Consider the following 14,514-nt stretch of genomic DNA (forward strand, 5'->3'; position numbering starts at 1 on the left):
CATTTTATAAGCTTTAATGATGGATTGACAACACTTTTTCCTTTAGTTTTTATTCTAAATTAAACCAACCAAGATAATTATCCAGATATTTTGTTTTAATTTTCTTCAATGTATGTATAGACGTTTTTTTGTTTTTATAAAATGGTTCTAAACATTTCAATTTGTTGTTTGTGTTTTTTATGCTTGCTTATTGACACATTTCTTCCATTTTCTTCAAATTCAATTATAGCATAATTTTATGAACATATATATAGAGTGTAAAGAAGAATAAAATAGTATATTAGGAAATTGTCAAATTAACTTAAAATGAATTTTTAAACAAATTTGAATTTATTTTGAAATTAACATATAATTTTTTTTATGAGACGGAAAGAAAAAAGAGAGATGAATTTCAGATACACTGATCATTACTCGTACACTAACAGAAAATTTATTGTTTTAAAAGCTAAGTTAAAGACACTTTTTACAAATTTGTGTGCCGATGATAGTAATAATTTCCAGCGAACTTAATGGAAATTTGAGTCTCCAACTTTTATATTCATACAGAAAGGAAAATATTATATATTTTTGAAGATGCAATAAAAGATCTTAGCTCATTTCTTAGAAGCGTCTGACTCTTGAGTTGAGTCCATTTCTTCATACCCCACACTACAAAATCTAGGCTGTGTGCATCCTCCATTAGTGTTCCTAAACCATTTTCTCTCTGTGATACCTTCTCGTCATTCATATACCTGTCGACGACCCAAGGTATGCATCTGTATTCTTTTCAAACCTTTTCTTTTAATATACTAGCTTTGACGGAGGATTTGGTGGCTGATAAATAAACATTCATTTAAGGGTTTTGATTAATGGAGTGTGAGATTTGGTAGAGGGGTTGCCGCATCTTGAATTGGGGCAGTTCAGGTGAGATTGAGAAGAAGAAAAATCGACGAGGGGGCGCTTTAGATTAGAGAACACGGTTTTCTTTTGCTTCTTCATTTCATTTCATATATGCCTAGTTTTACATTTTGTCATCTCAATTTCTCTTACTATACTAGTTTACTTTATAACGATGTTTCACCGTGTCCTCAGTTTGTCGTTACAAGCATTGATTTCTACTTATTTTGAATTTACGTGCACAGGCATATTTATATCTATCGATAAAGAGAGGAAAGGATTTGATTTTGTCTCCCTCCCTCACCTGAAATCTTGCTGATTATCAGAACATCTATAATGGGATTTGCTAGTTTTTGAACAGTTGTGTTGAATGAGACTGCAAGCAAGAGACTTCAAATTTAGCTCTTGTTTTTTTATGGTGATATCTTAACTAAAATCAACATTAAGTGGTGTGGTGGCAAAGATCATGGTTCCACAGCGCCACCACAACGGCAACGATGGCGTTTCTCAAAGGGTCAACAGCCCCCGGTTCTCGGGACCTATAACTCGTCGTGCACACTCCTTCAAGCGTAACAACAACAACAACAACAACAACAGTGACACTCACAGTAACACTAATTCAAACATCCTCAACAATAATGGGCTTAGTAGCCACCATGAGATTGATCTTCCTGCGAACTCACCCAGATCAGAAGCTTTCAGAAGCACGGTTCAAGTGGATGGCTTTGAATCTGCTTTGGAACGGAAGACAGCTCCACATGTTAGCCAGAGAATTCATGGGGGTGTTGCTGCTAAAAGTTCGTTAAATCCTGGTTTTGTTTCTCTGGACTTTAGGCTAAGGGAAAAAAGGAAATTGGGGCATTTGATGTTCATGGTGTTCTGTGGTCTCTGCTTGTTTCTGGGTATTCTGAAGATCTGCATGAATGGTTGGTTTGGATCGGTCATTGAGACCAATGAATCACACCACGTTGATGCTAATGTATAGTATTGACTTGTATACTTTTATGAACAAGCCTTCATTTTCATTTTGTATTGAGGGATATAATATAACCATTTGATAAACATAAAATTTGGTTGATCAAGTATCTTTAAACCGATGGTTCTTTTGTTACAACTCTCTGTACCCTATGTTTTTTTTCCGTTTTCTATATTTGAACCACAACTCTTCTTACCTAAACATTTCATTCTTTATATAGGATACACCTGACTCCATAACAAGTCGAAATCAAGTGGATCATAATTCTGATAATATTAAACACAGGGAAGGGGAAACTAGTTTTGAGCGAACTCTGATGATGGAATCAAGTGTCGTTGGTAGTCAAAATGGCATGGAGGTAAGTGAGAAACCTGAGATTGAAATGTTTTATGATTCACCCATTCACTACCATTTGGTTCTTATGAATGATTATTGAAATATTTCTTACTCTATCAAACTGATTGCAGCATTCAGAAATTTGGATGAAACCTGACAGCGAGAATTTTGCTCCTTGCATCGATGAGGGAAGTCGCCACAAAAGTATGTTATGCTTATCTACAAATAGTTGCAGTTCATCTTCGTTGGTATGTGTTAGTGTTTTTTTTTTAAATTTAGGTTTTAAGTTCACAAATTTCTTTTTTCTGTTTATATACAGAGCTTGATGCAAAGATAAACGGATACATTCTTGTAAATGCCAACGGTGGCTTGAATCAGATGAGATTTGGGGTCTAGCTATTCTACTTTCTATTGTGAGAGGCTATTCTAAAAACCAACTATTTTCTGATATCTCGATGCTTCTCTGGTGTAGATCTGTGATATGGTTGTCATTGCAAAGGTTATGAAAGCAGTGCTCGTCCTTCCTTCACTTGATCATAAATCCTACTGGGCAGATGAAAGGTTTTAGTGCAATGAATACTTCTATTCTAACTTTCACTCCTAAACAGAGTTTGTGTCTTAGTGAGAATTTATTTCTTGATAACAAAAGGAACTCGATTTAAATATATTAGAACTGATTTGTTATCCATGTCTATAGTGGCTTTAAAGATCTCTTTAATTGGCAACACTTTCTTGAGACTCTGGAGAATGATGTTCATATAGTAGAGGCACTACCAACTGCCTATGCCGAATTAGTGCCTTTCAACAAAACACCAATTTCTTGGTCCAAGGTCATCATTCTTAACCTAGATCTAACTATTTTGTTTTCTGCCATACATTAAGAATATCAAAACTTCAAGGGTCTTTTCAAAAGAGATTCTTGCTCTCTTCTTCACGATATGCTTCGTTCAGTGTGAACTTAATCCAATTTTATCAATGTCATATTGTTGGCTGTCCATTTATAGAGTGGTTGCCAAACACTTCCATTACTTTCAAAATTAAACACTTGAAAAGTTAAACCAAACACACTCCTAACATTGCTCTTTAATTTCATGCAGATTAGTTACTATAAAGCTGAGGTCCTCCCACTGCTGAAGCAGCACAAGGTGATGTATTTTACACATACGGATTCCCGGCTGGCTAACAATGGTCTCCCAAGTTCTATACAGAAGTTGAGATGTCGTGTAAATTTCCAAGCATTAAAATATTCAACTCCAATTGAAAAACTGGGGAACATCTTGGTCTCCAGAATGCGACAGAGTGGAGGCTTTTATATTGCTCTTCATTTGAGGCAAGTGTTGTGTTAGATAGCCTTCCAAAACGTGGGGACACTTCTATATTTTTTCCTTGAACATCTACCTTTCTCTTTTTCTTTGTTTACTATTAAACAAGATTCTAAAATGATACCATGTTCTTCTTATAGGTATGAAAAGGATATGCTTGCATTCACAGGCTGCAGTCATAATTTGACAACAGCGGAAAATGATGAGCTGGTTAGAATGCGTCATGAAGTTGCCCATTGGAAAGAGAAGGAAATCAATGGGACAGAGAGAAGGTTGCTCGGTGGCTGTCCACTGACCCCTAGGGAGACTTCTCTTTTGCTCAGAGGGTTGGGTTTTCCATCCAGAACCAGAATATACTTGGTAGCTGGTGAGGCTTATGGAAATGGAAGCATGCAATATCTTAAGGATGATTTTCCCAATATATATTCCCATTCTACACTCACCACCGAAGAAGAGTTGAATCCTTTCAAGAATCACCAGAACATGTTGGCTGGCATCGACTATGTTGTTGCCCTTCAAAGCGATGTTTTTATTTATACGTATGATGGAAATATGGCAAAGGCAATTCAAGGTCACAGGCGTTTTGAGGGCTTCAAGAAGACCATAAATCCAGACAAGTAATCATCAAAATCTTCTCTTTACATCATATCTTACAACACATTAACTCCAACTGTCTTGGTTGTTTAATACCTTTACATTTCCTTCACAGGGCGTGATAATTTTTGTAATGTTTTTGGTGCAGGGCGAATTTTGTCAAACTTGTTGATCAACTTGATGAAGGAAAGATATCTTGGAAAAAATTCAGTTCGAAAGTGAAAGAACTTCATAAAAATCGGGCAGGGGCTCCATATCTTAGAGAAGCCGGAGAAATCCCCAAGTTGGAGGAGAGTTTTTATGCAAATCCCCTTCCAGGATGCATTTGTGATAGAAACAAAGAAACGTAAGGGCCAAATAATTGACTTATATTCTCTTGGACTTCTTCGGCTGCACAGGAAGTTTAAAAGGTTTTACCATAAGTTTGGAGATGTCTCTGCCAACAGCGACGATCATAAACATTCGAATTTATGAAAGCTCACTCACTGGTTAGAGAATATTTCATAAACGTGGAGAGGCACTTCATCAGGTCAGATTGAATTGAATTTGTTGTTGCAATGATTGTTGATTATACCATAGAAACCCAACCAATTGTATCATGTAACGAACCTACTCCCTAAGGGGGCAATACAGATATTGAATCAACTGGATTATAATTCATAAACACAAAACTACGATACCATAATTTAATAAACTCCCGGTTTGCTTCCACTCTGATATTTTCCATTGATTGTGAGTGCTGTGGTTTAGATAGATTTGATTGTGTTGTTGACTGCAAAGACGGAGTGTTTTACTTTTTCTGTGCAAGTCTTTGACATTGGAGCTAAATTCTTATTTGCTCTTGATCTGGAAGAATGAGACACGAACACATAAACCCACCAGTCATGAAACCGTGTAGCTGAAAAATACACACGGTTTATTTAAAGGGTTTATGAAAATAGTGTATTCGCAATATGGGAATAATCGAAGCCTAGCCAAGATGTTATAACTTAAAAACCAATATTTTGCTGTACAACAACTGTGTAAAACTAAACCCGAGCCATTGAGGAATTATGAAGTAAGGCAAGTACAGATATGCGATATGTCCTTCAAACTGGCAGTCCTCCTAAGATGGAAGAGCAAAATTGATGAAATATAGTAAGCACTTCTCATATCGAAGAATTAAAATTTCAGTGCCATTTTCTTCGGTTTGAATTTGACATCTTACTTTCTCTACTGGTTTTCTTTGACTTGTTTTTAAGTGGTGAATCTAGATATTTACTTTTATCATCACAACAAACAAACCAGAAATGTGAACACTAACTGAAATCAAAGGATTATATCTTGTAGCATTCAACAGAACCAACCTTTGTTCTAGACTAGTGCTCTTTTCATTTATATTTCACTTTCAAGAATTGCAATAGTTGAAAATGTGACCAAACTTCCACGTTGGTTGGATACGAGCATGAATGTATAAGATTAGTACGAGGCTTTAAAGGTGAACCAAAAATTATGTTCAAAGTGAACGATATGACATAATTGTACAATTATTTAGAGGGTCCTTGTTCCCAAATGATAAGTTGAGGGTGGGAGAATGAAGAGATAAGTCAAAGGTATGTTATCTGTATGTCGCATGGATTGAAGGCAAGTCTAGACCAAAATATCCCTATTTCCTGTTTTGGTTCTTTAGGTTGTGTAGTGCAGAATGGAACATATGAGGCACAGATGTCGGCAAACACCAACCGACCTAGGAATTACAGTTTCTTTTCTTTTAGAAACAAGAGTTTACTTGAAATGACATTTTAATATGAAAGAAGTATAACTATAAGTTACAAACCTGGGGCCCAATTCATGAAGCTATAAAAGTTGCGTCTTGAATCTAAATGGAAACTTCCGTTTCCAGAATTGAACCATCCTTTTCAAATCGGAGGAGATGTACTTGAGAATGAAATCGAAGAAGAATAAAGGGGTTTGGTTTTTGACTTGTGTGTGAAGAACTTGGTTGGCTTAAAATCTTTCAACTGTGAAACAGGTGGTTACATATCCAAAAGGATACTAAATAAAGCAAAGCCACCAATTAAATTGTTCTGAAAAGATATGCAGTCTCCTGTCAACAGTGCTCAAAAGTCAGTCGCATATTGGAAACTCCAAGGACATGTGCGCATGCTTTGCAATAATGATTGTTTCATGCCCCTCATCATTGTTTTTCAATGGCAGAATAACCCCAATTTCACATTAATTACATGCCTATTTGCAGGGTTCTTCTTTATTTCACCTGACTCCTCCTTAACTCAGCTGGGAGTTTCAAAGCATTCTCTCCCAAACCACCCATCCTTTTCTTCACCTCACATTCATTCTAGGCACTCTTTTTGAATACATAGGTAAAGAGGGACAAAGAAGAGACATGTATGTATATATATACATGTACATATGAACGTGACACATATATTTATTATATTAAATGTGCCAATATTTGTCATACAATGATTCGAGTCATTAAATCTGCGGAGCCATGGCCCACGACCGAAGAAAGTGGAGCCCTTTATCTCATTCATTATAATCCTTCATTCCTTTGTTATCTCCTAACACCTAAAATTAAATAAATTTAGAATTTAGTCTCATCAATTTACCAACTAGGTTTTTATTTTAATGGGAAAATGGGTGGACGGTTTGTTACGACAATATTAAAAAAAAAAACTTTGTTATTATCCCTCTGACCATAGACCATATAGACCAATGACCAATCTAATAATTTAATTATTTAGAAAAAAAATTGACCTTAGGGTATTAAAACTTGAATAATAACAAAGCCCCCTCAACGAACAACTCTTCAGAATCTTCCGTAGGGGATCTGATATTTGATTAAGAGTATTGAAAAAGATAAAAATATTATTACTTTGCTTCGTTTGCAAATAATATTTATATATATTTTAAATTTAAAGAAGGAAGGTAAGGTACAGATGGACGCCGATGCCAACGGATGCAAGGAGCAAGAAAAAACTGACCCTTCATTAGATCTCTTAAGAAGAAGTTAAAAGAAAAGACGTTTTCTTTTCACTTTCCCTTAATACTTTATGGAGGAAAGGGAAAACGTTGATTGCCTTTCCTTTTATTTATTTATTTATTATTTACTAATTGAATAAAACTAAAATTTATTGAGCTAATTAATTAATATTAATAATACTAATATTATTATATTATTATTATTATTGTAACCCAATTTCTCCTCCCGTCTCCCTCCGCCATCTTCTTCTTTCTCTATCCGTCTCAATCTTTTCATCCTTCTCGCCGACCGCTTACTGGAGCTTAGCTTCCTTATGGCCGTCTGAACTATTTCTCTCTTCAATTATTTATTGGGGAATCATCGAAGGTTTGTTTTCTTCTTTCATTTCATTTCCGGCTTCTTTCATTGTGTTTGTGTTCTGCTTTCATACTAATTTATCTGATACGACGATCGAAGACTACTTCTGGTCTTTTCAAATTGAAGTTTCGGCGAATTCAATAAGTTTCTTTCGAGGATACTTTTTTTCAAGAGTTCGGCTTCGGATTCAATTTCGTTGCTAACGAAGAAGTAAAATAACCTGATCGGTGTTGTGCAGAATCGTGTTATTGTTGCTTTTTATTTGTTTGAATTTGTTTTGGGCTAAATAGTTGCATGATTTTGGTAGGAGGAGAGGAGAAGGGTTTTAGTGATGGATAAGAACGAAGAGACGGGGAGCCCTGGTTGGGGTGCTTCACTTTTCCTCCAGACGACTGAAGATGTTGCAAGAGCCGTGGCTGCTGCAGCTGCTGCCGCAACCGATGCTCGCTCTCCTCGTCCTTCTGTCATATATTCTTCAAAAGACGACGAGGGCGGCAGTCCACTACAGAGATTGCAGCGTCAAGTTAATAAAGTGCTCAAAGGGTTTTCTAGTCCTCCTCAAGTCAAAACTGCAGGAACTTACAATCCTGAAGTTCTCACTACCCAAAAGCGTCAGTGGGCCAATTTCCAGTTGCAGTACTTGGTTAGCCTCTTCATTCTACTTATTTATATTTTTCACCAATATATATTTTGCTTCAAGTCTGTCTGAGCTCTCTCCACATGCCTCATTTATTAGTTCTTTAGTCTACTACATGGCCGTGCTATTTATTTTTACTCTCTTTCAATAATGCATTTTGGGGCTATTTGGATTCCTGATGCTTGCTACGTCATATTAGCAATTTTGATTATTTCTTGGAAGTTCTTTTTTATTGTATTTTTCAACATATTTTCTGTGCAAAACTTTAGGACCATCGATCTCAGAAGGAGCCAACTAGGATTTTTGAGAGCATGGTTGTTGTTGGCCTTCATCCTAATTGTGATATTCAGGCACTTCAGAGACAGTATGCTGCAAAGAGGTCAGAAGGTTCCGGGAGACTCCGAACTGCTCTTAATAATAGTCAGAATCAATCCCGGGTGGAACCTCATCTCGAACCACAGGTGGGTTTTATACTCAACCAAACATGGTTCTAGAATTCAATGGAACCTTCCTGCCTCAGTAATTGATTAGTGAATTTTCATTCCCTGTCAGGTCCTATTTGTTTACCCTCCTGAGAAACAGTTACCACTCAAGTACAAGGACCTTCTTTCGTTCTGCTTTCCAGGAGGTGTGGAGGTTGGTTGCTCATCAGGCATTTTATATGTATCAAGGACATTTAAAATAAAACGAAAAGACACGGTGGTTGTTTCACAGTTATGTATCATCTGGTGCATAAATGCTTGTTTTACTGAAAACAGATATGGTGCTTGAGCAGAATGATCACATATTTGCATCTTCTCAAACAACTAAGTTTATTGATTCCCTAACTTTTCTTGCTCTATCATGGAGCAAGTTAAACTAACCTGTTATGACAACTTATCTACTCATTGAGAATATTTTAGTATTACTACATGATACAATTTTTTTGTATACATTTCACCATCACAATGAAACTTTTTCTTCAAATGTTTTTTTAGCAGCCTTATTGTCTGTTGGCTTCCTAAATTGTTCTTTAGAGTCTCAGATCACTTTCTTTCTTCCCTAAGATTTGATAATGTGACCGCAGGTTCACGCTGTTGAAAAAACTCCTTCCATGAGTGAGTTGAATGAGATTCTTCTTGGGCAGGTACTTTCTTTTTGGAAAATGGGTTGGAACTTGAGACATCAGACTAAATGAGTTGGCTGCAAAAATGAATTGTTGCAGTTGAAGATAGGATATGAATGAAACATAGATACTTAACATTGCTTATAGTAGAAACCCCTCTTTTGTTAATGTTTCTTAATACTTCAAGAAACTGAGCATATTCACTGGACCTTAGATCATTTATTACCTGCACTTACTATTACATGCCTTTATAACTAGGTTTGTGCTAACTACTTGCAAGCAGTGATTTTTTCCTGTCTTTAGTTATTTTGACAATTAGGTGTATAAATTTCTAGGATAACCTACCTTGTTGCTATCCTCGGTAGTATCATCAGCATACATGCGTTTGAATGTGATCTATGAGCTAAGAGAAATTCTAGTTTCTAACTTGACACCTTTCTGTAGCTACATGTCTTTGTAACTTTTCTTAATCAATATGTTGCATTTGCAGGAACACTTTAAGCAAAGTGATCTCTCATTTGTATTCCGCTTACAGGTACTAGGATATTTCAATTGTTAATTCTACCTTGTGGGTGGGGGTTACAATTATGTGTGTCCTAAATCCTACCTTAAATATTTTCATCATGATTACTCCTACATTGGACTGGGAAACGTTCACATGCATGCACAGAGTGAATTTGAAATAGGACCCCTAAAGTACAGGTCACAAAACAAAAGTGTAACATGAAAGCAGTAAGGCAACAACAAAATTCATTTTCAAACTATGCTTTGCAGGTTGCTGATGATTCAACATTGTATGGATGCTGTGTTTTAGTTGAAGAATTAGTGCAGAAACCATCTGGGTTGCTTTCTGTTTCTGAAAAACCATCTTCCCACTCATCCTTGAGCCGTTACGTACTAACCACACGCAGATGCTACTGCATCCTTTCTCGGTTGCCATTCTTCGAATTACATTTTGGTGTGTTGAATAGGTATGTATGTACAAATTGTAAGCATTCGAATCCCATTCCCCCATATTAAGATGTGCAATGAAACTCTTCCCCCAAAAAAGGACTTAGGATTGTTACTTTGGGATCTAGGACAAATGAAAATTATGGTAAGACTTAGAATGGTTACTTTGGGATCTAAGACAATTGAAAATTATGGTTGTAGCGGTCACAGATAGGAATCTATATTTCCCTTTGAAATGCTTTATGGGGAGCAATGATTTGAGAGATTTTCCACCTTTTCTGTGTGGATACTGAATAGAGCAGCTATCGTAGCCATGTTTCAGTAGATGTGGAATTGATCAAATGTTAATGTTACTAGATTTGTTGGCGTACAAAGTCTGGTGTCTTGCACGAAAGCTCTTCTTTTGTATAAGTCCTCACATTCATATAGGGATTTTAGGGTGAATTAAGATTATCTTTGTAAATGTGTGAATGGAATGAAATGTAACATCTGGAATCAAAATTCTTTAATGTAAAAAACTTGGAAAATTGCTTCATTATATTATTCTGCCTCTCGTTATCCACATATGGTTTTTCTTTTTCCCCTCTTAATTTCGAACTTAATTTTACTTGCTTTTTCTTGTCATTGTTTTTTAAAATCAATATTCTAACCTATTTTTGTTTATTTTTATTAACTTTTCTGTAGCATCTTCACCGAAGAAAGGCTGCAAAGATTAACAAAAGGTATTGGTGTTTTGAATTTGGAATCCACAGAGAATTTGAGCAATGATGAAGATTTGGTGGAAGACATGGGTTCCATGACTTTAGATCAGAGTGCAGCTGAAGACATGGATGAGGGAAAAGAGGAATATTCTCAAAGAATGGGTGATGAAAATCATGTTGACCATCAAGTGCTAGATGGTCATTTTCAATGTCTGAGAAAGGGTGTTAGCAACGATATAGTTGCCAAACTCGATCCAGAACCAGAGGTAGTTACAGACAAAATAGAATCTGTTAGTGTACATAAGGAAAATCATGATATCGAAGTTGATGATTTTACAAGCAACAAGCAGGCAATTGACAGGCGTTTACCGAATGCTGTTCTACCTCTCTTCCGTTATTATCAATATGAAAGCTCTGAATCATCGTCAAGGTATATGCTTATGGAATAGTCATTGATTGTTGCACTGACATGAACACTTCAAAATGTTTTATTTAATATTAACTACTTGGCAAATGTTTTACATTAAGCTTAATCAGAGTGACTCTGCAGCAGTGAATTTGACTTATTTTTATGCTGGTTTTCTTAACATTCAATTTCTATCATGTAGTTTTCAGGGGTCTCCGAGTGAAGATAGAAATTTCAGAAGTGACGCTGATGACACAGAGACAGAGGAGGCATCTTTCTCTGGCCAGGATGATTCCACGGACCTACTTGACATTCTTGAATGGGCCAAGGTTCTATAAATATAAAAATTTTGCTTTTAAGGTTGCTCTCTTGCCATTTTCTTTTAAGAAATCAATTTATTTGAATCTGCAGGAAAATAAGAATGGTTCATTACAAATCATATGCGAGTATTACCAGTTGCATTACCCTGCGAGGGGCTGTTCTGTTAAGTTTCATCCTTTGGAGCACCTGCATCCGATGGAGTATTATAGATCAGGCAAAACAGTTCTACATGTTGCTGGCTCGACCATTGATCCAAGATCATGCAGTACAAGTCTTGAATTAGCAGAGGTAATTATTTTTGTAGGTTTAATGACGCCCTTGTCTGTGGCATGATTAGATTTGTGGCCTTTGTCAAAATCTCTCCGTAGACAATCATTTGGTTCCTTGATTTAGCACGATCTCCTGTTTATTTCTCAGGCACACGGTGCTCTCATGGTAGAGGAGGAAGCAAATGCCTTGTCAATATGGACTGTTGCAAGCATTTGTGGTTCTTTGCGCCTTGAGCATGTAAGTATATGCCCATCTTAGACTTACACCAGGGGGATGGAATTTTGATTATTGCTAATGTAGCTGACAACTTGGGCATGTGATTTTTCTGTCCACAGATTTTATCAATTTTAGCTGGAGCGCTGCTGGAGAAGCAGATTGTGGTTGTTTGTTCCAATCTGGTACATGATTTTCCTTGCATCATGTTTGAATGAAGTCTAATGGTTGGATTGTGGTGTTCAATTTTGGTGTTGATTGGAGGTCTGTCTGTGACTTGTTTAGTATGGATGTGAGAATAATTCATATGCAACATGCAGGGTATCCTATCAGCTTCGGTTTTATCGATTATTCCTATGATTCGTCCCTACCAGTGGCAAAGCTTGCTGATGCCAGTATGATTTCTTATCTCTGATATTTCTTGTCATGATATATCTCTTGTTTGGGAATCTGTGTTTATTGGCTTCTGAACATCTCAACTGTCATCATTCATGGACATAAACGTTTAGGTGTTACCAAATGACATGCTGGACTTTTTGGATGCTCCTGTTCCTTACATAGTAAGTGCTTTATTTTTGGTTGTTTCTTACAGCTATTTATGGTAATTTTTTGTTAATTGATTACTTACGGGAACTTTTAAGTAGGTTGGCGTGAAAAATAAAACCAGTGAAGTACAGTCAAAGTTAACCAATGCCGTTTTGGTTGATGTGAACAAGAACCAGGTATCTACTTTTTACCAGAATTTCGGTCATCGTATAATGTTGTCAGTTATTAACTTGCTGCAATATAAGTATTTTTTATTACACCACTATTTTAACACGACAGGTCAAGGCCCCAACAATACCTCAGTTGCCAAAACAAAAGGAGTTATTCTCATCATTAAGACCGTATCACGCAGAACTAGTCGGAGAGAGCTTTTTAGGGAGAAAGAGGCCAGTGCATGAATGCACTGATGTGCAGGTTTTTTCTTTTCTTTTGCTCTTTTTGGGATACGTGGTTTTGCCAATCATACATGTTGTAATTTTTTTAAAAATTGTTTGTTGTTTATAGGTTGAGGCCGCCAAGGGTTTCCTAAAAGTGCTAAGATTATACTTGGACTCCCTCTGCTCTAACCTCCGTTCACATACAATTACTAATGTACAATCGAATGATGATAAGGTGGGTTTGCAGTTCTCGTTAAGTTTAGGCAATTTGTGATCTGATGCTTTCTTGTGTTGTGAGCTTTACATATTACTTTCTTTTAACGGCCTAATAAACTTGGTGCTAAACGTTGTCTGAGAGAGTCTGGATTCGAGATTAGTGAAAAAGGTGGTCTGTGGCTTTGATTGTAATCGTTTCCAACATATAAAATATTTTTATAGCAGACAAGATTGCATTAATTTTAATATGCAAACAATATAACATATCTTTATTATATATCTATCCAGTTAACAAGACTTAGTGCTAAAACAAATTTGTAGCGAAGCTGTACTTTTCCTCTTGATTTCTTTTGTTTGAATGCGTGGTGCATCGTATCTGGGGTTTAAAATTATGAGCACTTTGGGCAGTGCTCTAAACTTGAGTAGTCGGCATAGTAGATGAATTGGAGGGAGGGAGAGATGAAATCACTTCGAGCCATGAGGGAAAATATAGCATGTATCCATCTATCGATTTAGAACTGTATTATTGCCATCTCAATTTAAATGGAGACAAGTGAGCCTACAAAACTAGGTTCATGAACATTGGGGTGGGGGGTGACTTGGTTTGTTGTATAAACTTGTAGTACGCTAATAATGGCTTATTGTTTTGTTCTGTTAGGTATCATTACTCTTGAAGGAGAGCTTCATTGAGTCGTTCCCAAGCCGTGATCGGCCATTTTTGAAGGTAGTCACCTGCATAGATTCAGTTTTTTGGCTTAATGTCTTGACTTGAGAAACACATCTCTTTCAACATTTTAGTTTAAAAGTATTGATCTTATATTTTTTGAGCAAAGGGGATGATCCTTAGTTCAATGCTAACAAGTGATTTGTTTTCTATTGTGCCGAGCAGCTTTTTGTGGACACACAGTTGTTCTCTGTACATACAGATCTTGTTCTCTCGTTCTTCCAGAAGGAATGATCCCCACAGTGTCACGAACTGATGAACGCAAGTTCATTGATGTATAATTTATATACTACTTCATATGATTATTTTTCTTTTCTTTTCTTTTTTTAATCCATAAGTTCCAATTTTCTAGGCAGGAAATGTTTGCTTCTACTTTTCGGTCTCTCTGTTTCCCAGACATTTCTACGACATTGGGTCTCTATAGTAGTTTAGCATTTAAGCAAATGTAGATGGAAGTGGACTGTATTTCATAGAACAATAAAATTGATAGGGAATGAGCAAAGCATTATATTTATTATTACACATTGCAGCCATTGCTCTGCTCTGCTCTGTTTTTTTTTTTTTTTTCTTTCGAGGATTTCATTGTACTGAATGACAAAGCAG

The 14,514-nt window shown here is 36.3% G+C and overlaps 2 protein-coding genes and 1 long non-coding RNA gene across 3 annotated transcripts; 2 read left to right on the plus strand and 1 right to left on the minus strand.

The window, feature by feature from the left end:
- Positions 1 to 512: 512 nt before the first annotated feature.
- LOC101214964 (O-fucosyltransferase 35) lies at positions 513 to 4,815 on the plus strand. The gene is made up of 10 exons (XM_011650280.2): positions 513 to 747; positions 1,122 to 1,855; positions 2,073 to 2,210; positions 2,320 to 2,392; positions 2,508 to 2,578; positions 2,661 to 2,749; positions 2,886 to 3,018; positions 3,286 to 3,518; positions 3,651 to 4,127; positions 4,253 to 4,815. The coding sequence occupies exons 2-10, from the start codon at positions 1,343 to 1,345 to the stop codon at positions 4,452 to 4,454; spliced, it is 1,929 nt and encodes a 642-aa protein (XP_011648582.1). The 5' UTR covers positions 513 to 747; positions 1,122 to 1,342; the 3' UTR covers positions 4,455 to 4,815.
- Positions 4,683 to 6,452, minus strand: LOC116402052. Its single transcript, XR_004214404.1, has 2 exons — positions 5,921 to 6,452; positions 4,683 to 5,002 (listed from the first exon to the last, which is right to left on the minus strand). It is a non-coding gene; the product is annotated as an uncharacterized LOC116402052 (long non-coding RNA).
- An 840-nt stretch (positions 6,453 to 7,292) lies between these two features.
- LOC101208952 lies at positions 7,293 to 14,444 on the plus strand. Its single transcript, XM_004141022.3, has 19 exons — positions 7,293 to 7,453; positions 7,752 to 8,087; positions 8,351 to 8,542; positions 8,634 to 8,717; positions 9,148 to 9,207; positions 9,677 to 9,721; positions 9,961 to 10,157; positions 10,822 to 11,268; positions 11,447 to 11,573; positions 11,656 to 11,853; positions 11,983 to 12,072; positions 12,171 to 12,233; positions 12,369 to 12,443; positions 12,558 to 12,608; positions 12,693 to 12,770; positions 12,874 to 13,008; positions 13,099 to 13,206; positions 13,846 to 13,911; positions 14,077 to 14,444. The coding sequence occupies exons 2-19, from the start codon at positions 7,776 to 7,778 to the stop codon at positions 14,143 to 14,145; spliced, it is 2,397 nt and encodes a 798-aa protein (XP_004141070.2). The 5' UTR covers positions 7,293 to 7,453; positions 7,752 to 7,775; the 3' UTR covers positions 14,146 to 14,444.
- Positions 14,445 to 14,514: the final 70 nt, after the last annotated feature.

Source organism: Cucumis sativus, chromosome 2 (assembly GCF_000004075.3).
Source record: "Cucumis sativus cultivar 9930 chromosome 2, Cucumber_9930_V3, whole genome shotgun sequence".
NCBI lineage: Eukaryota > Viridiplantae > Streptophyta > Magnoliopsida > Cucurbitales > Cucurbitaceae > Cucumis > Cucumis sativus.

Excerpts from the sequence above, each read along its gene's own strand:
- LOC101214964 (XM_011650280.2), top strand. The coding sequence starts at position 1,343 with ATGGTTCCACAGCGCCACCACAACGGCAACGATGGCGTTTCTCAAAGG. Across the intron at positions 1,856-2,072 it reads CACACCACGTTGATGCTAAT|GATACACCTGACTCCATAAC; the intron begins GTATAGTATTGA and ends TTCTTTATATAG. Across the intron at positions 3,019-3,285 it reads CACCAATTTCTTGGTCCAAG|ATTAGTTACTATAAAGCTGA; the intron begins GTCATCATTCTT and ends AATTTCATGCAG.
- LOC101208952 (XM_004141022.3), top strand. The coding sequence starts at position 7,776 with ATGGATAAGAACGAAGAGACGGGGAGCCCTGGTTGGGGTGCTTCACTT. Across the intron at positions 8,543-8,633 it reads AACCTCATCTCGAACCACAG|GTCCTATTTGTTTACCCTCC; the intron begins GTGGGTTTTATA and ends ATTCCCTGTCAG. Across the intron at positions 10,158-10,821 it reads CATTTTGGTGTGTTGAATAG|CATCTTCACCGAAGAAAGGC; the intron begins GTATGTATGTAC and ends ACTTTTCTGTAG.